This window comes from Malurus melanocephalus, unplaced genomic scaffold, assembly GCF_030028575.1.
Source record: "Malurus melanocephalus ecotype Western Australia unplaced genomic scaffold, MMel_1.1 scaffold_39, whole genome shotgun sequence".
Lineage (NCBI taxonomy): Eukaryota > Metazoa > Chordata > Aves > Passeriformes > Maluridae > Malurus > Malurus melanocephalus.
In genome coordinates, this window is record NW_026623271.1 from 3,358,824 (window position 1) to 3,383,375 (window position 24,552).

General features: G+C 38.7%; 1 protein-coding gene across 1 annotated transcript; it reads left to right on the forward strand.

The window, feature by feature from the left end:
* Positions 1 to 1,371: 1,371 nt before the first annotated feature.
* Positions 1,372 to 23,787, forward strand: BCAP29 (B cell receptor associated protein 29). The gene is made up of 8 exons (XM_057364536.1): positions 1,372 to 1,534; positions 1,764 to 1,867; positions 5,227 to 5,327; positions 7,465 to 7,615; positions 11,584 to 11,719; positions 14,250 to 14,361; positions 21,481 to 21,581; positions 22,936 to 23,787. Exons 2-8 carry the CDS (start codon positions 1,776 to 1,778, stop codon positions 22,972 to 22,974), a joined length of 732 nt encoding a protein of 243 aa, XP_057220519.1. The 5' UTR covers positions 1,372 to 1,534; positions 1,764 to 1,775; the 3' UTR covers positions 22,975 to 23,787.
* The last annotated feature ends 765 nt before the right edge of the window (positions 23,788 to 24,552 follow it).

Sequence of the window (24,552 nt, forward strand, 5' to 3'; positions counted from 1 at the left end):
ATGCAACTTAATTGGGAAAGAATTCCAAAAGTAGGTAGTTGTGTCAAAGAGTGCTGGAGGTGCCCTGTAGAGGCCRAAAGCTGGCTTTGCAGCCCTGCAGTTCYGACTCTGACCTTCAGCCGATAATTTAGTACCCTTGAGATGTKCAAAAAGCAGAAGCAGGTCTGAAAGACAGGGCTGGAAGCTTACAGCTGGAGACAGAGATATTGAAGTGAAAGAAGAATGAAACAAGAATGGAAACATGTAGCYGGAGATGGAGATGCTGAATTTGCAGATGGGCATCATGCAGAAGTCCTGTGGATAACCGCAGAAGCAGCCACACCGCTTAGCACAGTATAAAAATCAGATGTTCTAAAAATAAAGTGGAGAAATTGCTTGTTGGAATTATTGCTTGTCCAAGACTGTTGTGCCGTGTCTGTCCATCTTTACCACAACAGTGCCCGGGTAGACAAGGTAACACCTTCCACTGGCAGCACCTCAGCATGTTAGGCGCAACAAGAAAGTGATCAGGGGATGACCTTCTCATGCAGGGGCAAAGAARGAAAGTTTGCATGGGTAGCAAAAGMGATGTTCAASAAAAGGGGAAAATGGGTACCAAGGTATGGATATAATGTGCTCAGMCCCTTAGTATGCCAATAAAAAGCACTGTACAGGACAATAGGATAGAATAGGGTTTTCTGAAGGAATGATTCATGAGGTCAAAACAGGCCTGTTTGACGGTGTTTAAGACTGTTGTTTGGTTGTTATTTGTGCTGAATTTATGAATACTGGACCTATTTACCTTGAAAAGAAGATTTACTGGGTCTTAATACATTCATATAGTCTAACACGTGCAGGGAGGAATGAATGGACATTCGCAGTATTTTAAATAACTTTAGAAACTCATGCTAATGCTGGAGAGTTGAAGGCCCCAATCGATTAAGCTTGAGTCATGGAGGAGTGGGATGATCACAGCGGGATTCCGCAGCAGAACGCTTACAACCATTCCCTGTACAGGAGTAGTACTGWTTTGAACCTTTCTCAGCGCGTAGATCCACGCGTTTCTCAGCAGAGGCGCGGTCCCTCGGTAACTCCGCGGCCCCGCTCCGCAGGCGGCACCTCACGCGTGCCGGGCCGGGCCGGGCCGAGCGCGGCCTCTGCGGCGGGGGAGAGCGGCAGGAGCCCCAGTTCCACCGGGCCGGACTCCGCCTGAGCCCCGTTCCGCCGGGCCGGACTCCGCCTGAGCCCCGTTCCACCGGGCCGGACTCTGCCTGAGCCCCGTTCCGCCGGGCCGGACTCTGCCTCCCGCCCCCGCCGCACCTTTCCCCACTCGGGCAGGCGGAGGCTCCGCACCGCCCCCGCCGTGTCACTCAGCCCCGTCCCGGCCCACACCCCGCGGGCAGGGCGGAATCGGCACGGTGCCCGCACACACACCCCGTTCCCCCGCCCTGCKCTGGCGGGAGAGTCCGCACAGCGCTTCCGCAGCCCCGGCCGGTGAGGCCGCGCTCCCGCCCCTTGGCCGCCATCAGCTCCGCCGGGCGCCGGCGCTGACAAGGTTCGCAGGCCGGGAGAGAGGGAGGGAGGGAGGATGGGGCGGCCCCGGGGCTGCGCGGCCGTGCAGGGGGTGCCGGCAGCGCTGGGGGCGGGAGGCGGCGGGAGGAACTGCGGGGGCTCTGCCGGGGGCCCTGTCCGCTGGGGTGCTCCGGTCCCCACCTCCCTGTCCCGGCTGTCGTTCGGGAAGGGGAGGTCAGAGCCGCCCGCCTGAGCCGCCCCTTCCTCCGCAGGCCGCCGGGACGATGACTTTCCAGTGGACGGCAGTGGCTACCTTCCTGTACGGCGAAATCGGAGTAATTCTCGTGCTCTGCTTGCCGTTCATTTCTCCGCTGAGGTAGGTAGGAGGACTTCGGTGTGCTGAGCAACACAGCTCGCTCTTCTTACCAGTTTGGGTTTATTTTACACCTGTGCTTTGGTAAACACGGAGCTTTSCTGCATCCTGAGCTAGTTGTAAACAAAGCCGAGAGAATGCTGTTTATGACTTGAGTATCAAGAGCTGCAAGAATCGCAAGCCTCTTTATGGATTTTAATGTTTCCTGCGCAGTGCTGATTCATCCGAGAGCAGCAGTCGAGGTGCCCAGAGGAGCCCCCTKCTTTGCTTCAGCAGGTGGGACGGCTTCTCAAAGAGTGCTGGAGTAGCGAAGGCACAGAAAGGCATCTGGCAGTAAYAAATGAGAGGAGAGTACGGTTTTTTCAGTTGTTTAACGTCCGATTTGTGAGGAGCAACTTTGTGTTTTGGTGTACACTAGGCATTGTGGGTGCTGAACAGATAAGAGACGTCAGTTACTCAATTCAAGCTGCATACAGCGTGTTTAAGGGCTGCAAGAAATTTGTGATCGCTTTTTAAAAAAACTGATCATTTGAGTTTGATGCAGGAAGTTCAGGACTACTGAAATAAAGGCCTCTGTAAACTTATGAAAATACTACTGCTTCTGGAACACAATACAAACATGAAAACAGTAAGTTCTTGTAAAATCAGTGTGTATAGTAAGGTAAAGAAACMAAACACATTTATTACCCTTACTTTATGCAAATGCCTGACTTACAGCATAACCTTTTTTCTGTAAGTAGCTCTTCAAATTTGATATTATTTCTCTATAGGAAATGAAGCTCATTTCTCTGCAGGAGGCAAGAGATGTAGATTTATGATTTCAGAATATCAGGAAGTCTTGCAAAAAAACCAAACCCACAAAAAAAAAAACAAAAAAAACAACCCCCCCAAAAGTGCAAGCAGGATGAAACTTCAGATCTTCTTTTTCAGAAGAAGTCTGCTGTCTCAGCAGTGTTTTATAAAAACTGCTGCATGTTTGCTTCCTGCATCTTTAGATTTATTTAGAATGAAGAATGTAGTTTTTACTATCCTGTTAAAGAGCAAGAGTTTTTGTGGAAGTCAGGGTTTAACTACTTACACCTGTGAAGGAGTCTTGAAAATTACTGGCTCCTCCACACCTGATACCATTGATTAGGCATGTTTCCTCAGCTTGAGAAGTTGAAACTGTTCTAAAATCKAATTCGTCTTCTGATTTTTTACAGATTGACTAGTGAGAAGTTCAGCATGTCGACTTAGACTATTTAGTTGCTGTATTCTTGCCGTTTTCTAAGTGAAAGTGCAACTGTATGTAAGAGGAGAAAAGTATTATGGGAGTTGTAATCATCAGATTATTAATGACTTGTCTGAGGAAACTAGCTGCAAGAATTTCTGCATGCTGATGACACAAGCAGAATACGTTAGGAGTATTGAAATATGTTTCAYTTATGATGCAAATAGAGTCCAGTTCTGCTGAAAAGCAAATTCATAATATGCAGCTTTACCAAAATTTATTCAAACACTAAACACAGTACTTTTAGTTATAAGGAAAGAATAGGTTTGTGTGCTTTGTTTGGAGCATTCAGCTATTCCACTRAACAGTGGTTTCTGAAAGAGTGGAATAGTTTTATTCCTTATATGATATGTGCAATTATCTTCTTAACAAAACTTGCAGGAATTTTGTGGGGTTAAAATTTAGATTTAGCTGCTGCGACTGTACCAGAGGGCAACAGCTCTGCCTGATGCATCTTGGTGGCTGGGAGCTGATTCTGTCAGCAGTAAGGCATGCATGRTTGCTGACAGGTGTGAAACTGCTGTTCTTGGAAGTTTTGATTTACTCACTTGTCAATCTTCAAATTGATTAGTTGTGTCTTTTGTGTCTGCAATTTTTAAAAAAAATTTCTCAAATTTGTTAACGATTTTGTMAGTTCCTGGGRAACAMGTAAATTTACAGTATAAAAAAGCAAGTACACAAAGACAGTTCTATTCTGCTAGATAGTACATCTAAAATGGTGGCTAGTGGTATAGTTTGGAAGGATTGTATTTATGTGACTTTTGTTACCAAGAGTTTTAGTAAATGTGAATGTCAGTACTCATTGGGGAAAAATAAATGTGAAAATAGAACACAGGAAGATTTTCCAGTAAAGAGATCCGTATTTTTAGCCTGATTATAACTTGGCAGTGTAGTTTATCTRAGGTCATATCTCAGAGAATCACTTCTTAAGTGGAGGTCAGTATGGAGCTTGGAAAATCACCTGTTTGAAGAGTTAAAGAGTTGGTTTTGTATGAGTTGTAGCTTAAAGTAAGCTTTGTGTTTGATACAGACTATGGCTGTCTGCTGTAAAGAATTCAGATTGTACTAAAAGACTTAAATGAGATTTTTGCCTGCACAATGTTAAAACATTTTAATTCTTTGCAGTGGAGAACCAGAAAGAACCATAGGAGATGATGCTGCACATTCTCAATTAAATTAATATTGGATTGGAAACTGCTGTTATAGGGCAAATTTTAAGTCTGTGGGAAATGTAAATAGTCTTAACAAAAGTGGGAAATTTTACCTCATATAATAAGATGATGAGTAACATGTCTGTGTTACATCCCTTATCGCATGACTAGGTATTACTTGATTTGTGCAGTAGCACTGATTCTAACCTGCAGAAAAGTAGGTGCTTTGTTACTGCTTGTTTCAATTCATTTGAGCAGATGTTCTTTGTTCTGCGAGTATGGCTTCTACCATAGCCCTCCATGCAGCAATATCTAATAGAAAACTGTTTAAAAAAATGTTGTCTTCTCCCCCATTGGCCCTCTCCTCTGTAGCCAGCAAATTTATGCTTGGGAAAGAGGTTTTAACCCTAGACAAAATATGAACACAAGACTTGTCCTTTTTGTTGTTGTTAGAATGAAATAACAGTCCTTGTACTTCAGAGTTATGGAGACTCATCAGTGTGAAGGATAAGCCTTCTGAAGAAGGATAGCAGAGATTATCTTTATTTCTGAAAGCTTTTGCAACAAGAGGTAGTAGTGGATAAAAATGAAAATAATGGACTAAGTTTAACAGTTTTTACCCCATCCCTTGTTATACTCAGGACTGAATATAACGTAATTCTAGCCCAAGTATAAGCTAAAATAAAATACATTTGCAGGGTACCTGCTATCATGCAAGAAATTTKCAAGTTGAAACAACTGGTTTTGCCTGAATTAACAACAAAAAAAGAGAGAAGTTGGATCGCTGGAACAATTAACGTATATCTAAATTATATTGCAATTAAAGCTGTTTAGAGACCTTTCACAAGTCTCTTATCAATTACAAAGCTCTGTTCTATGAGGTTGTAATGCTTTTCTTTTAGTGTCTAATTATTTTTGAGTAACACAATTCTGTTTTACAGATGGCAGAAGATTTTTATGTTTCCTCTATGGAGCAAAATGGCAGTATTTTGGAACAAGATGTTCCTTACAATAATAGTTCTATTGATCGTCTTGTTTCTTGGTAAGTGCCAGATCATTTCTTAAAAAATGGGTAAAAGAAGCCTGGTAGATGGAGTTTGTRCCAGTAAATTAATGGAAAGGATTCAAACATAGTGTGAGTCAGCTAAGTTACTGAAAAATTATACAATGGAATGAAAGAGGAGATGGCTAATATTGCATCCACATTGGGAATCCAAATGCAATAGTAATATACTGAGTGAGTGAAAGAAAAATGGAGCTCAGTCTAGGGTGCTGCTTCATTTCCCACTCTCACACAGATAAATGAACTGGCTTGACAACAGAATTTGGCTGAGCTGTAGCTCATGCAGTAGATGGCACTCTTTCTTTTGGTTGCTGTTGAAAKAGAAGATCAGAAGAATATATCAAAGCACTGGTCTGTTTGAATACTTTTGCTCTGCACAGATACAGAACAGCTGCTGGTTACATTTGTTACAAGTAGACCCTAAGGTGTATGAAGGAAGAGCAATTTATGGTGACCATAAATGACTATACCTACCCATTTCATTTMATGTATGTCCTGACTGCTTTGTGTGGTAAGCACCTCCTATATTTCAGTGTTGAAAATAGTTCTTCTGTGTTTCAGGGATGTTAAGTAGTTCTCCATGGATAAGTGTTTCCAGTGCCTTAGAATATACATGCTACTTAATGTCAAGCCACTTGAAATAGAAAGAAAAAATACAGGATTTTATTTTCTGTGGAGGTAAACATACAGATGCACTGCATATATAACTATGTCAGACCAGGATACAGTACTATGTTCTTAATATTTAAAGTATCAGAAATGCAAATAAACTTATTTTTATKATTTTTGATATTATGTTTAGTATTATCCTTAAAAGTAGATCTTCAGTCAATGACTTAAGATTAAGAACTAATGTATCTCCTTTAGTGTCTTGAACTGCTGTTGAAAACTTTTCACCAAAGTTTGCTTTTATATTGGTGATGGTCATTGATTCTGTGGAAACATAGAATTGTGCTAAAAGGAAGCAGTGATGAGACAACTGCCCCATAGCTTAAAGTGATAGGTTACTGCAGTACTAGACTCTTCTGTAGTACAGGGACATGCATTTTTTTGCTCCTAGTCTTTGATGCATTGTTTGAAACTTCACTTCAGGGGCTTTTTACCTTCTAAATAACTTAGACATATGAAAGAGACAGTCCTAAGTGATGATATTTACATGTGCTTTTCTTTGGAATTTATTTTTCCTGCTTAGACAAATGCAGCAGCAATTTAATAACATGACCAAAATATTCTGCAAGAGCTGATGATATGTCATGAAATGTGTGTATTTGTTGATGTGCAGGAGGAGATTTAAGGTGCTGTATTGGTTATAGGAATGTCTGATGACCTTATGTTTAAAGATTGTAATGTAAAATCTTAACTGGSTTAGGTTTTGTGTTTATTTTGATGTAAGTACTAACTATTTTGTACTTTGAAAGGTGTGTGCTGTGTACTGGCCTTTCTGCAGAATTATCAGGAGTATGTGATGGAKGAAAAGAAGCTGAAAGATGTTTGAAAGGCAGATAAAAGAGACCTGAGGTGTAGCTTTCCTCCTCCATTCTTTTTATGATGTTATTGCAGTTAGTAGTTACTACTGATATTACTACTGCTGAGTTATATAGTCTTCCTATTTTGATGGATGTTACAGAAATAATTTTATCCTTTGATTGAAACAAAGTATACACTTCTGTCATTACTAAAACACACATATCTAACAAAATCCATGTGAAGCAAATACTCAAGAAAATACTATTTCTTTTCACTGCTCTTTCCCTTTTCTCACTGTTTGTCCASTGGATTTTAACTCATTTGTCAGCATTGACATTTTGACACCGTAGCATCTTTTCATGACATCTGTAGAGTGAGTTATTTTGGCCTGATCCCGGGTGGCTGGGTACAGGCGCTTGAAACATGTTTTGGGCAATGGTTTGTCATATTTCTGGGAATGTGCTAGTGCTCTTCAGTGACTTATCAAGACTGATCTTGAAAATGTATTGATARCATAATTGATGTTGCTGTTTGTCCTATTGCTGTTTGCTGAGTAGAAAGTACAAATACGTATTTCTAGTACTAAGTCTGGTTTAGCATACATGCACACCCACAGATGTGAATAAGAACAGACTGTTTTTGTTTGCAGATGCTGTTAGAGAAGTCAGGAAATACTCATCTGTTCATGTGAATGAAAAGGCTGCAAATGTCAACAGCAGTGCCTTTGATCATATTCAGATGAAACTCTTTCGATCACAAAGAAACCTCTATCTCTCAGGTTTTTCCTTATTTCTTTGGCTGTAAGTATAACATTTTTTAATGTTTAAATAGTATGTTCATTACAAGAACTGTTGCACAAAATAATAAAGATCAGAATGCCAATTTCAGGAGATTAAAGAATTAARTGTGACCAGGTTACAAGGCAAGTGAGATCAGGGAAAATAATACCTTACAAATGTTTGAAGATTGGAAGGATATGTGAGCAACACATGGAGAGAAASATTTTGAATGATGGAGAAAAGATGTATTTTGCAGAAGTTTCTTTGGGGAATACTCATTTCCTTCCTTCAACTTAAGCCCTTTGTTTTGCACATGGAAAACTGGAATAAGAGAACCTCAAAAACTAAAGTATTGTTAAAATAATGTTAGTATTTTGCAAGCTGGTGTCATTGCTGCTGTGTTAAGAAGCAAGGCTTGAGCCTGACTTGAGCCACTTCATRTCAAGCTTGAAGTAAATGACTGTACAATAGGGTTTCAGCTTTTTTAGGAGTTTCTTTAGTGAGCTGCTTGGCATTGCCTTGATATTCAAGAGGAGCATAGAACAAGAAAATCACAGAGACTTATGGCAAACTTCTTCCCCTTAGAGTGGTGTCTGGCCATTTTAGCAGAGCATTGATCATAAAGAAGTGTCAAGAAAAAGTTAATATGAAGCTTGAGCAGAAAACTTYGGAAAAGACAAATGTGGCTGCAGCCTTGCACAATAGTAATAAGAATTGCATCATGTTCTTTGTCTTCCTAGAGAAAGGTTAAGTAAATATGCACAAATATGTTTTTAATCTCTGCTCCAAGAGGAACAGCTGGATTATGTCCTACACAAGAATTGGAAGCTGGTCTCCCAGGATCCTACTTCCACTCAACATTCAAAAGGAAGAAAACTTGTCAAGTGGCCCCAGTGGATTTTATTGTGTGTAAAAGTTCTGCCCAGGAAGGGGTTTGCTTGAGGCTTATTTTGAGCTATTGACCTTTCACCGAGATTTAGGAGAAATAAGCACTCCTCCAGTAGTGGCTAGATCAAAGGACTTTTTTGCTTGTCCATTAAACAGGCATAATGTCTGTCAGAGAAGCGAGGGGAAAGTGGTTCTTGGGTTGCCTTATCCTACACTGCCACTACTGTCACCCAACAAACTTGAGCTAGTGTGAATGGGTAATTGGATGCCCCTAGTTCCTTCTTTGGGTCAGTTTGGGTTGATTTTAGCACATCAGCCAACAGGAGAATTACACAAGAGTGGTGAATGGAGATTCATAAAATGGAGGAGCCTGGGAGCTTGGCCCTTCTGTCAAGACAGCAGCAATTGTGTGGTTCAGCAGTTGCAGAACATTGGGTGCAGGTGAGGAAAATTACTTGTCAGTGGAAGTATTGGGGCCAGCTGAACTCTCATCTGCAAACTGCACAGAAAAGAGGAGGGTCATAGGGTAGGGCAGACCTTATCTGCTAGTCTGACCTGGCCCTCTCTTAGCCAGTGCTGAACCAGAGAGGTGGAAGAAGGGCTGAAAACTAAAGAAAACCTCAAGAAAATGTGAGCCCATGGCTCATTGGGGCAGGGGACCACATGACAAAGGATTTGGAAAAGATTGAGGCATAGAGTGTCTCATTATCAACTTTATTTTGCATTGTTTCTACTGATATGTTCTCCTGTTTGGCCTCCAAATTCTCTGAGCCTTCTAGGAGAATCAGCAGGCAATGTATCACCCCCAGCGGTGGAAGATGAAGCTAGGGAGTACACAGGCCAATTGGGCATCCTAGGATGGCAGAGGGCATTGGCCAGTGTCACTTCAAGGCTTACTCTGAAAGGTCAAGGTAGTCTGGGGGGAATCCTGGTGACTGCAAAAAGTTGTCTTCAAGAAGGACAAAAACCAGGAGGTAGGAAACTAGAGACTCACCTCACTGGAAAGGTTATGAAGCAAATCTTACTCAAAGACTTCAGGGACATAAAGGACACAATAACGTGGAGCAGCCAGCATGAATTTTCTTTGGGAAGATCATGCCTGACCATCCCTGCTSCCTTCTGCACTGAGATGAATGGCTGTGTGGTTAAAGAACAGAATAGTGTTGTGTTGTGGCCCATTTGCAAGGCCTTWGCAAAGTATCTTGTAGAATCCTGATAGCCTAACTATGGAGGGATAGAGCCTGGAGAAATAAAGAAAAAAGCAGGTGGAAAATTCCCTGGACCTTTGGGCTCAAAGGGTAATAATGTGAATTTCATCTGGTGCCACCCARGGATTAGTACTGGGCTCAATATTGTTTAATGTTCTTATTAACAATATGGATGACAGAATTGAATGTGCTCTCAGCAACCTGCAGGTGGTACCAAACCAGAGTGGTTGGCATCTTGCAGTGCAGTGCTGTTTATCAGAGGGAACCAGAAAGRCTGAAGAAAATGTGCTGTCAGAACTCTCATGAAGTTCAACAAAGACAAATGCAAAGTCTGACATGTTACAGGGTAATCACATACAGCATCCAGGCTGAGGACTGGCTGCATGGGTGGGTGGGTAGGAAGCAGTTTTGCAGGAAAGAACCTGGGGTAGACAGCCAGTCATGTATTGAGCTGTGATAGCAAGGATATAGTCAGCAGGTCAAGGAAAGTGGTTATYCCGCTGTCTGACACTGCTGCTGCAGCTGCAGGACTGTTTTAATTCTCCAAAATACTGGAGTGCTGYAGTGGGGTACAGAGAAGGTTGGAGGCTGAAGTACATGACCTATGAGGAGATGATGAGCTTTCAGCCAGAAGAGACTTTGGAGGGAAAATCCTATTGCTTTCCATGTCTGTCTGGTAGTAGCACATAGAAGAGAAGGAAGCAGCTMATTTCAGTGGATTTACACAGGAATGACAAGAGCTAATGGAAACCTAAGGTGTTCTTGTGGTAGAAGAGTACTTTTGCTGTTAGGAGCACTGGAACAAGGATCCAGAAGGATGGTGCAATCTCCCATCACTGAAGATGGCAGGAACTCAAGTGGACAAGCCACTGAGCAATCTGCTCAACCTGTCCTTACTTTGGATGGGATGGAAACCTCTTTCACCCTACATGATTCTGTGATTCTCTTTTGGTTATGATGTTTTACTGACTCCTGCATCTATAAGTTAATAGGCAATAGTAAAATTTGCTAACTCTTGGAAAAGTAATGACATGAGTACTTTAATTTTTGTATTCACTCCCAAGAAGTAAGAAGAGAAGCTTTCAATGAAAAAGCAAGGGGGTGGAGRGAGGCTTGATTTTAAAAGGTGTATTAATACTCTTCCTGTTACGAAAAAGCCAGTTACTTGGATTTTCAAATTTCTTTGAAGAGCAGCTGTATAGTTACATTACAGGGATTAATTTAATTCAGTGTTACATTGCCTTGATTCGGGAACATTTGAAAGACTTCAAGATGAATAATGAAAGTAGTGATGCAAAGAAGCAATCACTAGATTGAATCAAGGGAGGTATTTTTCAAAGCTTACACTTGAGGTGCCATGTGAATGCTGATTTAACTGTATTGACAGAGAACTTTGAAGATTAATATGCTCACAATGCTAATTTTATTCTTGTAAAGCTGTTTATGAAGCTGTGTGATTTTTTTTCCACTGTACTCAATATTATGTTATTTGACTCTTGCATTTGGAGACCAATCCTGTTAAAAATACTGGGTCATGTAGCAGTATTTCAGCCGTTAAGCAATTGGATCTCTGACCCCTCAATGGCTGTGGGTGTTTAGAAGGGAGGTTCTGCATCAAGTGAAAATCAGAATGTCAGTGGATGAAAACATTTTTAGACTCTCCTGTTACTATTATTTGTCATCTATGAGCCTGATGTTTCTATTAATGTGCTTGAACAGCCCTCTTCTGGTTTTATTTTTGCATCTAATGGAGAGAGAGGAAGACGCTTGTTTTGGTTTGTTGGATTTTTTGTTTGGTTTGATTTTTGTCAGTTTGGTTTTTGCTTGTGGGTTTGTTTAGGTTTTTTATTTGTGCTGTAAATTACAGTTCTGTTCACTGTTTTTCTTCACCAGTGTCTTGAGACGTACTGTTACCCTTCTTACTCAGTTGGCAAAAGAGATGGCATCTCATGCAGCTCTGGAAACACAAGTAAATGATGCTACTGAAGCAGCCAAAAAATACATGGCCGAGAATGAAAGGCTGCAGGAGGTATCTTTGAGCTTCTTCAGTAACTTTCTTATGCAGCATGTAATTGGTACAACATACTCTGAAGATGGTTTGCTACTGAATGTTTGTTCATTTTTTTCCTTCTGATTGAAAAAGGAAGAACAATGTTTTTACAATATGTAATTCAGAATACTGTAAACAAATTGCAGTAGCATTTTATTAACAAAGGCTACTGAAGTAAAACCAATTGAATGAAGTCCTGCCTTTCAAATACAAATTTCATCAAAGCAGTAATAGATTCTTAATATTTCTCTCTGAATTTAATCATAATAAAGTAGAAGGAGATGCTAAATTTATTCCTTTTATCCTGAACAATTGTGTGTTTAGGTCAAGGCTAYAGCAGTTCAGGATGAAAAAGCCTACTATATAAATCATCTCATGCTGACTGTTTCTTCTTAATAGGATTTTCTAACTTATAAGATTAATCTTTTGTATTTAATGTATTTTGTAATCTTGTGTCTTTTTATGGTAGGTCAGCCAATTGCCTAATACATCCCTTTCTTAGTAGGACACTGTTGCAATATTCATGATAATACCATCAGAAATTTCTTAATTAAACAAAACCCCAGTGGACCTAAGAGATGTTATTTTTAGGCAAAGAATAGTTAAGCTGTTATTCAATACATAAYTGTATGCAGGAAGGGAAGTCATCAAAGACAATTAAGATAAATATATGAAGTATTTTCTTGTACTGCTTCGTTTAGCTTTTGTTTGAAGAGACTGAACCATAAGCTAGAGTGCAGACATCTGCGATAGGAAGACGTTTAGGATCTGGTACATTGTCRAAACAAAATTCCCTGCAGGTGTGTTCAGGTTTCCTTCCAGTTTGTCTAAAGCAGTGTCTATGGTTACTGGCACTGTAATTTTTTTGTAATAAATCTTCATATGAAGAGAATAGACTCTGGACAAAAAATAGTAGAATGGATACAAAAAATGCACTTGTTTGAGAGTGTTGTAAAACAAGGATCACTAGTTTGTGTTAGGTGTTTCCCAAGCTTAAAATTATTCCAAAACTTTGGGATTTGTTATTTTGTCAGAATGATCCAAATTSCTTCCTTCAGCCATGGAATTTGTCTCTTTACTGCCTACGGCTACTTTTTTTTTCTTCTTTGTCCTGTTGAGATTTTGCCAAAAGTCGTCTTTTTTGTTCTGCTTTCACATTCTCTTAGCAACACATTCTGTTAGCCACTTGTAAGTGATAGCCAGAAACTGGAAACTGTACTCCTGTCTGTTTTTATTTGTGTGTTTGATTGCGTGGTTTATAAAAACTTGGATAGCCACAGGTACTGGACACATGCTGTAGCTGGATCTCTGTTGTGATGGACATGGGAGTGTTCAGGATTGGAATATTTTAATTTCATAGACATCCTATGGCTTAGGCTTCTCTGTGGCTTGGCCCCTGCATTTGTGTTTATTTACAAGTGTGCTTCATTCCACTGTTGGAGAGAAGTGACAGCAATTGCACATAAGGCACTGGCTGCAAGTGTAAATACTATGATTTTACTGTGGCGTGCAAGGTCTGCACTGTCATCTGCTCAGAGGTTCCATGGAGCACAGGACTTTAGATAAAAGTCTATTAATTTGCATATTAATAGAAAGAGGTGAGCACAAAGTCAAGAAGACAGCTGGTTATGGTTTTGTTACCTAAAGTTAAATATCATCTCTGCTCTTTGATTAAATAGCTTCTGGAAATTTTTTTTCAGCTTTTTTCCTTGCATTGTTTACCAGTCTTTATAAACTGTTCTTTTTCCTAAAGTAATCTTTCCCTTTTGTGCCTGGTGATMTTGCTAGTTCAGCTGTTTGTCTCAGTTGTTTTACTTTTCTTTTTCTTCCTCAGTATTTGCTACTTTCTTTGCTGTTACAGAGATAAGTGTGGTTAGATAGTAGAGGCATTATGAGAAAAGGGTCTTGTCATGGGATCTAATCTTGCACCTTCAGACTGTGCATAAATATAGTAGTGCCAACATTTTTGGAGCACAGGGAATATATTGCTCTTATGTCAAGTCTTTACAGGGCTCTTCCTGAATCCTTTCCTAGTTTTTGTCTTGAATTTCACTGGAAATCAAATGTGAATATTGGAACTATTCTGAAGATTGAAGTAGCTGCAAACCTACAAGGAGAGAATCAGAATAAATTATTAGAACCAGTTGCAAGTAAGCATGGCAGTAGGATTCTGTCACTGGCAGTCCCAGTGTATATCTTCTGAAAAATCCATTTATAATCAAAATGAAATTTGTACACTCGATGCAGACATGCAGAGTACTCTTACACAGCAGATAATGCCAATCTGTTTKAAATATGCTGTTACCTAGAACACTGAGYGTGTTTATTTCCTTTGTTTTTAAATTGGAAGGATTTTTTTTCTAGAATAACTGAGTATCTGCCTGTATCAGGTTGACATTTAATGAAACCTAATGCTTTTCAAGATCAAGGCTGACATTTTCTGGATATTTTGCATTAATACCAGACTAATGAAAATAAAATTAATTGTAGAAACTGTGGTTTTTAATAGGCCTTGAGTGGAAAAGGAGATAGTAAAAAGAAAGTGTCAACAGATGCAACCGAGGAGAAGTTGAAGGAGGAAGTTGAACACTTGAAAGCAGAGCTACAGAAGACATCAAATGGTAAGTATTAGTTAGCACTTCTTTGCAAGTAAGAAAAGAATGATTTCAACAGTAAATGTCAAAAAATATTCTAGGTATAGCATGAGCTAACTCCATCTGTTTCCAGATGGCGTTTCTTCACATTTGACTAGGAACTGGCAAAACATGCCATAGCCATCCCTATATTTTAGTAAATGTATTCATTATGAAAATATATAAGGTGTGAGTGGAATACCTTGTTAAGCTGCAATTATTAACAAATTAGACTGATGATATAAATGGTGTTGACTTGTCTTCACCAATGACATGACCAGGACATGGAATCATTTGCAGGTTACTTATAGGCATCAGTCTGATCTTTCATGTCATAAGCAGCCACTCTGCCTGTATAAAATGGGGAAGTATTGTGGTTGAGGTTTTTTACTGTAATGTAGGGTTTCTGTCAGAGAGCAGAAAAGTCTTTGGCTAGTATTCTGAATTTACATTGTTCTGCATTATTTCTGAATTTATATATGTTCTGCAGCAGTGATGTTAAGATGTTAGCTTTTTAATTTTTTTGTTTGTTTACAAGGAAACGTACACTKCAATTTGTAACATAATATTTCTGTTAGCAGCTTCCGTGTTTAGGGTTTAGGTTGTCAAAACTGCTTAATAGGCAGCCCAAATTGAGATGGAAGCAGATTTTACCTGTTTGGTTCTGTCTTACTGGGATCTCTCAAGGTGATACCTGTGAACACCTGCTCATCTGAAATCAGTGTTTTTAAGATAACACCACCTGTGATCTTGTAAACATTAATCAGATGTTCAGACTRTAACAAAATGCAGATTTTCTTGGTACCAGATATCATGTTATCATCAAAACAGAAACATGCTTTAATATTGCCTGGCATTGCTACAGCGCTGTAAGAATAACAGCAAATATTTCATGAGTCCTTTTTCACTGTCCACTGAGAATTCAAATAAAAAATGTAAAACAGTTATTTTCAGCTGGGCTTGAAGCAACAAGAATCTTTAAATACAGTCTCATTAATTCACATTCTCAGGCATGTTTGATGGGTTTTCCCTCTCCTGCTGTTTTCTTGAAGAAAGCAGGGAAAACTGCCTTTGAAGTGACAGGATCAATGGAAAATTTAAATGCATATGTTTTATTTAAACTAACTGGTGGYATGTAACACTAAAATAATGTAAGCTTTTCAGTCAGGAATGCTAAAGAAAGCCAAGGAATAAATAGATTTACCTCATGCTGCTTCAGCTTCATTCTCCCTGTGGGCTGTTGTCCATCCAAGAGATGTATAAATTAAGGCATACTTGAATCTTCTGTTAAGGGCAAAAGTGGAAGAGAGGGCCATTCTAAGGAGTGAGTAGGAAAATATTTACAGCCCTTCTGCCACCCTTGTCATTGCCAAAAACCCCATGGTTGGTATGGGAATTACCATGGACAGCTAAGTGGTGCTAATGTATGTCTGTCTTACTTTTTGTACATTTTCTTATAAGTTATTTTGAGCAAATTGATACCTAGGAAAGTACTTGATAATAACCATATATGTAGACACATCTTTCTATGGAGTGTTAGAGAATGTGAATCAAATTTACTATTTTCTTTTGAAATTCCTACAACTGGACGGGTGAAAATTGACTTGTATGTTCACCAAGTGTGAGCAATGCATTACACAAAAGGAAAGTTGAGATTGGAAGGCTTGTTTTGTCTCTTTTATACAATTTATTTCATTCTACTTAGTTCACATGACTAAAGTAACTTTTTCTTCATGTCCATAAAATCCAATCCATTTCTGGGGGGAGAGAATGAAGCGTGTAAAGCTAATAATCGAACAAGACAAAACTAGTGAAAAAATGAAAGCTTTGCTGGTTTTGATTTTGTGGATTTTCTTGTTTGTTTTTCAGCTATAGTATTAGTAAGAGTCATAAATTTGGATTTTGTTCTTGGTTGGTTGCTGTTTTGGGTCGGTGACTTTTTTGCTGCTTGAAAGGGAAAACAAGGGTGTTTTTTTTTCAAAAACATTTTCAAATATGCATTGCTCTAGCCTGGAGCACTTGTTAAACTGCTGATGCATGGTGATATATTCTTTTATAGTAGCTGAAAGGTGGGTTAACTCAGTATAGTGGCAGCCAGGAGGAGTCCTAAATACACACCAGCTTCACGTTTAAGAATACAGTTTAGTATAAGATTAGTGCTGTGTCTTCAAAGGTCATCCAAATTTTCTATGAAGTTTTGAATCAGTATTTACAACTGGGAGAGAAAATACTGTATGGGTTCGCTTTCTGAAATTCTGACTAAAATTAGTCAGAAGTGTAGACAGGTTATTGCAGACTTTATGGAGACTCATCTCTAGTCCCTCAGCTTTCTGCCTTCTACAGAAAACACAGACTATCTTTTTTTTTCCTTGCTTAACAGTGAAACCTTAAAAAAAACATTTTTCCACCTCCTGTGCTTTAAACAGGTGGGGAGGAAGAATCAAAAAACAAGACTGAGCAAATTAGTAAAATCTGAGGAAAGGCTGGAAATTAATTACAAGGTTTTTGACCAAATTCAAGTTTTTTTCAGGCTTGACTTTCCTGTTCCCTTTGATGCCTTTTATTGCTTTGTTTTGGAAATGAAGGAAAGAGGGCTAGTTCCTCACTGCTTTGTTGCAGACTCACATATTGATGTCAAGGCTTTATAGGCACCCAGCAGTGGGACTAGCACTTTTAAAACCTAAATTCATTTTTAGCATACCTAGGCATGTAATAACATGACTGTTTAGAAACCTTTTCAGATGGTATTTTATTGATACACTTATATATTATGAAAATGTCTCATTGATACCTAGAAATAAATGTACATACTCATAGGAGTATCCAGTACACATGTGAGAATGTTTTTCCTGCTACACATTAGGCATATTTCTAACAAAATACTGATTCAGATAATTCAAGGTTCTCACTATGGCTACTGGCTTAGGACCAATAGGAATTCTCTGGGGAAAGAAGACATGCCATGATGTTGTTTCATTTTGTGGGTTTTGAAAACTATTCAAAAAGCCACAACAAAACAAATTACCTGCAACCRCACATGAGATTAGAGCTGAGAGAAGTTACATAAGCCTCATATTCTTGCAGGACTCCTTCTGTTGGGTGCTGGAACACATGAAATGTGTGCTGGCTCATCAAAGTCATATAGATGGTTTTGAACTTTAGTTCAACTTTTTCTAAAGATACTTTGTTTATATGTTGTTGTCATAGACATGCAGCGGGGCAGGAGGAAATTCTGATGGAACTTTCATCCATCCTTTAAAGAGGTTTGTTTTGTGTACAGACTATTACGAGTGTTCTTTGTTTCATGATTGCACCGTGTTGTAGGAGACAGAAAGAGAGGAGCAATTCATGTGGAGGGCTGGGTTTGAAATTGCATTTAATTGTTGGCTATTCTAGAAAGTGTACATGTACAGATGTACAGTTCTCGCTTGAATGTTAAGATTATTACATGTTAGAAAGTTATTAAAAAATAMGGACTTTGGGAATGCATTTCATAAAACTGTTGCTGCAAGGTAGAGTTCAGTTTGGCCTTGGTGTTGCCAGGCAGGCTAGTGCCATGTATGAAAACTATATTTATGTTGATCTTCACTGATGCACTCCAGTTTTTAAAAACATGCAAGTGAAAAGAATTGGCCACCATCTTGTTATTTAACCAATGGCAGAGGGAAGTTTAGAASCAAAGTCTGTTTTACCCACATTTATTGATTGGAAGGGCTGGCTGCATACAGCAAGCATGGGTTTCTTATGCAAGGCTGTTAATGCCATCCAAAGATACTGTAACATCCCTTTTGTAACAAAATTTCATTTGAGGTTGCAAAAGGTACTGGAAGCAAATTTATAATTTTCTTGCCCTGCCTTCTCATTTTGAATTCTGACCATTAGAAGTTGAGAATTCAGAATTAGTATGGAATTATTTGACTGGAGTTGTGTTCCCAGCCTTACAGCGTATTTGTTGGCAAATCTTTTGGGCCGTCACTGCCTAAATTCTTAAATGTGAATAGCTCTTTTTTAACTTGAAAACTCTTTTAAGAGAGGGCTTTTTTTATTCTTCAACTAGTCCAAATCATTTGGGTTTTAGACTTGCATTGTGAGCAATGCTAATGTAAGTTCCAGATCGTTTCCTTAGTAGCAAGCACTGTAAGTCAAATGATTTAGTCAGACCAGGACTAGTAGCTGTGCAAGAAAATGCCCACAGAATTATTAGTTGCTTTTGTTGTTGTTTGGTTCTCCATCCTTGTTGAAATGAGAAGATCATAGAAATGCTACACCTACTGAGCTGTGGTAATATAACTCCTCAGAACAGTTTTATTCATCATCCTTAGAATTCAGAGCAAGCTGAAGTAAACTATCTGTCCTKGAATAGCATTCAGAGAATGTGGTGAAAGAAGGATAAGTTCTTTACTTTTCCCAGACTGTACATGTTACATTAGTTTATGGGCCTTCAGTCACATGTAAATATAAAGTTTTCCACAAATGTCTTCCATCTGAAACACTGCCCTAAGAACAGTTTGTTGGTTTTTCTTTGAAGAGAAGGAGAAGGCATGAATGACAGCCTGCCTCTCATAGTACTGAGGCTGAATTCTGGGTTTRGAACTTACTGATTATTCCTCTCAGTGGTTGCATTAATGTAGAAGCAGCATCCTCACCTCCTGCCCTGCTCATGCATTGACTTGGTGGGAAGCGTCAGCTGCTGAAGCTTGCCTGCTGCCAGTCCAGCTGTTGTGCTCCTGTGAGGCAAAGTACAGGCCAGATGGAAGCCAGAAATAACAACTGAGTGTATTGTGCACACAAAGGATCTCCTGTTGCCTKCTGGATCCGTGTTTGTGTGATAGGATCCATATGACAAAGGATGTACCTGTAGGATGGACCYGGCTGCACTGCAGTGCACGGGCAGTGGCAGAGGAGCTGGGCACTGATGTGTGGACACTCTCCAGTGCTTGACAAGGCAGCCAGGGAAACTGCTGTGCTGAGGAATTCACATTGTCAGTGATGTGATGCTCCTTTTAATTGTGTGGTCCCAACAGGAATGAGTCTGGATTTGGTGGTTTGTTGATGTTTTGAGGGTTTTGTCCTTAGCCAACACAGGTGGAAAGGACAATCTGTTCTTTGCTTTTTCTTCTYCTAGGATAAGGTGAGGTATTTCTGTCATACATCTGTTTTGGTCAAAACATTAAAACAATGCAGTAGCTTGTTTACTTTCTTGATTTGTAGATACTTTGAGGTATTTTGTTCATGTTTTAAAAATAAAGTAGTTTTTGGTTGCAACTAAAGTACTGTGCTGCTGCTTATAAGTAACTAAATACTATTAGATCAATAACATTAAGTTACCACTTCTTCAGAAATGAGATACTAATTTTTACTATACTATGCACAAGAATGTTCAAACAAAAGTAAGATTTATCTTACTAATTAGTGGATTCTTGGAGAAGTGAAATGGCATATGTATATGGTTTTTTTTTTTGTCCACAACTTAAAATTCAGAAGTTTATCAAATTGTCACAAATTTATTTTACTGATTTCCAAATTTTACTATGGAACATTTAAAGTCCTACCAAGATCAGAGAGAGAGTAAATGCAATGGAGTTTGATTTGTGAGATGTGTGGAAATTGTAGTTGTTCCAAATACCAAAACCTTCAGAAAATTTGTATTAATGCTGTCAGGAATGACTTAAATGATGAAGGATGACTCTGTGAGAGTAGGAAGATGAAAGAAAGTATTTAAAGAGGTCTATTGATTCCAGTATGATAAAAAATGCATCCCTTCTAAGTGTTATTAATTACAGTAAATCAGAATTTTAGGGTAGGTAAAAGTCCTGTAACAAGAAAACTACCTGCAGAGTTCTGAAATGAGAATTACTTTTCATCTAATACATTCAAATTAATTACTAWTTATAGCAAAAATGCTGGGAGAGGGAGTTCTCCTTTTTGCATGTAGGAGAATGGCCAGATCTTGGTTCCTGATGTTTCAGGAACTAGCACCCAAAGAGAAATCTGGTTCATGCCAGACTGCTTGTAGCTCACTGGTTAACAAAAACCACATCTAGCTCCTCATCTTTTGAGAAYGGGCTTTTAGAGGTGCTGCAATTCTGAGTGCTGTGGAGGTCTCTGGAAAAGAAGAGTCTGTCTCAGGGAGTTCACAGTCAAAGGATAGATTCACACTTTTGGAATAAGAAAATTTGTAAATGTTTGGGTTTTTTATTTGWACCATCAGATTTGGTGGTTTGGGTTTTTTAAGTGGCCATGTGAGGCAACCTTATTGGGTCATTAATGACATTTCTTTGTTTTCACATGAATAAATCAAGTTTTAGACTATGCCTGTGGTGCTACACCAGAGAAATATAATGATACCTGAGATAGCTTGGGAGTAGTGGCTTTATGACACATTGTACTCTTTTACCCTACACTGTAAAATAGCCTCTATGGAGTCCTGGGCTGTTTGGTTCTGCAGCAGAGATGTGCTCTCAGTTTGTGTTGAGATTGAGTAATAATTATTTTCTCTTGTTAAAAACCTGTTCAAAATTGTCTATCCTCCCACCACCATTTGTGCCTTCTCATCCCTAAACTGRTGCTGCTAGTCAATTACTCATACGTGGTAAAATACAGAACTGGGTGAAARGGCAAGGTCTGTGCTCCTGTTGTCATATATTATCTTCCTCCTTACTATATTTTGTAGATGGTCTCAGATTCACACTTTGTGAAAATCTTGCCCAGTGTTTGAGTTTACTGTTTGTTTTAAGAGGTCTGACAGATTTGATTTTGTAGTTGCAGAGTTTGGTTTTTTTTCCTAGAATTGTCTCCTGCAATGTGGCAGAACACTGTAGTCATCACTACCTAGTCACCTGTTTCAGTAGTTTATTGGTACCACCCTTACCTTTCTTCCAGGCCCTTCCTGTTCCTCRTGCTGATCTTTCTGAACATAGGCTGTTCTGTTTCTGCTCCCTGTCCTCAACATCTCTTCCTGTGTCCATCTTTCATGCTGTGTTTTAAATTTTAAGCTTTTTTAGAGGACTGACTGCCTATGTAGTGGAGCCCTAATGCATATCTAGGGCTCTGAGGAACTGCAGGGATACAGTTGATAATTAAAACACCAATTCTGATATTTTACAGCTTTCCACAAGGCAAAAACTGAAGTGGCAGCAGTTAAAAAACAGTCTGATGGCCTTAGAAGAGAATATGATCATCTGATGAAAGAATTTGAACAGCTTCAGGTGGGTGGCTCTGGTTTTCTGTACAAGCACTGTATTTTGAAAATGTACCAGCAAAATTCTGCTTGTTGGTATTTACTGTGCAAGGGGTTTTACTGAAAATTTTAGTACAACATAAAGTTACAATGGACAGCATTCATTCAACTTTGTCAAAATAGAAGAATTTTGTTTTGCAAAGTTATTAGCATTTTCTTTTTTGCAGTTCATTTGACAAAGCTCAGGTCATAATTAGGTTCAATTTTAYTGTTACTTGAAAAATAAGATTCAGATAGTTTTGCATGAGATCCAACTGAAATATTGTAAGAAAATTATAGGAGTTGTGTGTGTGTGGCATAATTATAAGAGTAATTTTGTTTTGTTTGCTCTTAAAACATTCTTTTGCAACCCTGGATTATAAATGTTGCAATACTGTTGATACTGAAGGATAAAGAGCCCAACAAACAGCCTAGGCTAAAACCAGGCTACTATAAAATTCAAACTGAAATACAAAATAATTTTTAAAAAAACAAACCATATGAAGCAAAAGTTCAATTAGCTGTTTGATTGAGTTTGCCTGTGTGCATGGTTATAATACCCATAAAATATACAGTAATAATTTCTGGTAGAACTGAACTGGGAGTCTGTACTTTACTTTTAAGTTGTCTGACAGGTGTTCATATGTTCCATGCCTAACATCTGTCTCAAACAAAATTCAGTAAAAATGAAAGTTAGCCTTTCTACAAGTAGTGGTCTTGGTAGAAAATAAATTATTGTTAAAATTATGGTGTCCTGCTTTTCAAAGAGAGTTGTTCAGTCCTGTATTAATTTTTAAAAAAGGTAGTTTTGACCTRGTTATAATCTTTTTTTCCTGTACTCTGTGAAACCATTTGCTCATTCCCAGCCTCACCCTGTATTCCTACAGAGATGGCTCAACTGATCTCTGTGTTCAAATCAAGACCACCATGCATGGCCTGTCCTTGTTATGCATCCTTGTGTAATGAGCCATAGTAGTCCTGCTGCATTTCTGACAGACTTGTGGTCTAAAACACACATCCTTAACATTTTCTGTTTACCTCTGAGTAGAAAGAACAGCAGGTACTGAGCAAACAGTAGATGTGGCTCCCAAGGATAAATCAGTTGATAGCACAAAATGTTTTCTGCTGAGTTTGCTGCACAGTTCAGCTGTAAGACAAAGGGAGCAGAGCTAGGCTGCACAGCCTTGACTGCTGGCAGCTGAAGCTCAGGTGTTGTGTGTGGGGGACTGCAACTTAGAATGCTGTATGGTGAGCAAATCAGRTATCACTGCAAAGGGGCATCTGTAGTCAATGGTTTCTGATCTTGCCAAACTTTAAATTATTTTTCATCTGTCTCTTTTCAGCAAAGTTTAAATAAAGAAGAAGATAAGAAAGACCTGTAAGTGCATCTAACATGGATGGCATCGATACAGTTGCTTGAATGAGAAAAGTCTTGTGCTGTTTATGTTCCTGATGCATACCTGAAACAAAAMCTAATTTTTCTGAAAAGCACATGCATTGCAGGTCACTATTCAGATTCCTCTTATATATCTTGGTTGCCAAAATGTTCTGTGTTGCAAATAAAATGCTGAGTGGCTTACCGGATTTACCATGGAGTTTGTCACTGCTCTCATGAAAAAAAACTCAAAAATCTTTCAACTCCACCTGGAGCAACTTGACTGTTTTCCAAGCTTTTGGCTCCCATAATGGTAACAGATCACCATTTGCTTGTAGCATTTGAGTGAGGTTATCACCCTAGATCATAAAAACACAATTAMCTAAACCTCCTTTGCAACACCTGTTTGGAGTCTTAAAAATTCAGTTCCCAGTGGGTTGAAGAAAGCTTTCTATCAGTGGAAAATAGAATGACAGTCTGTCTAAGGAAAATAAAGAAAGGAAAATTATATTTCTAAATGCACCTCACTAGCTTGTGACTTTCACTTAGCCACATGGATTTGAGTGTATTTTAACAACCAGTATTTTGCATGCCTCTGGTTTATTTTTCTTTAATATATTGGGATATTTCAGTCTTGGGTTGGCTGGTATTAGCAGTCTTTATTTTTACACTGTTTACATTGGTTTACTCTGTATGTACCACCTAATTTCTTTTGCCTCGCTAAGTAAAAAATCTTTTTAAATGTAGATTTTTTTTGTTKGTTTTGTTTTGTTTTCATGGATACGATACCTCAAATAAATGTGCACTGTTTTGCATAAGACCTTTTTGGTATTCAGAAAGTTGTTTTATTTGTTAGTTGATTCCAGTTTRTATTTGAAAGTTTGATATGTTTGTTATATTAAAGGGATTGTCTAAGTTCAAGGTTTCTGGGTTTATTCTTGTAAATCTCYTCCACTATATTATCTCATCATAGTTAGTAGTTACATGCACTAGGAACAAAATACACTTCTAACCTGATGGTCTAATTTTTCATGAAAAGATTAATAGTGGTAGTTTTGATTGCTCTGGAAATAGGATTTGTTTAGYTTATTAAATAAGAATGTGTATGTTTTTTAAAAATACTTTATCCTTTCTGAAGTAGTACAGAATGTTTTCAGAGAAGTGTTTACAGAGATTCTGTGACACTGGAGATTTTTTTTTATTCATATGAACACTTCCAGAAAAAGTTACAGATTTTTCATTCCTTCATACACACGTGATTTGAAGATGTAGTTGAATGCACCTGTGGTTTTTTTCCCCCACCCCTTTCTGAAATACTTAAAAGTGTGATAGAATGTTATCTCCAGTCAGATCCAAAGAYTGTGGTTGGAAGCCTTGGAAATCTAACAGCAAGTGCTGTTTTTAATAACAGAACAAAAAAAACTCATGTATGTTTCTTACTTCAAAACATTTCARGAACAAAAGYGARTAACTCTTGCTTATTATTTACTGTTATCTACTCAAATTTCAAACACTTTTTCTGCTAGTGTTAGTAGGTAATTGGTTTACAATGAACGATGTTGTGCACTGTGCTCTTCATCCTTAA

Coding starts and splice junctions, on each gene's coding strand:
- BCAP29 (XM_057364536.1), top strand. CDS start 1,776: ATGACTTTCCAGTGGACGGCAGTGGCTACCTTCCTGTACGGCGAAATC. Junction 1,868..5,226: donor CCGTTCATTTCTCCGCTGAG/GTAGGTAGGAGG, acceptor TCTGTTTTACAG/ATGGCAGAAGATTTTTATGT. Junction 21,582..22,935: donor AAGAATTTGAACAGCTTCAG/GTGGGTGGCTCT, acceptor GTCTCTTTTCAG/CAAAGTTTAAATAAAGAAGA.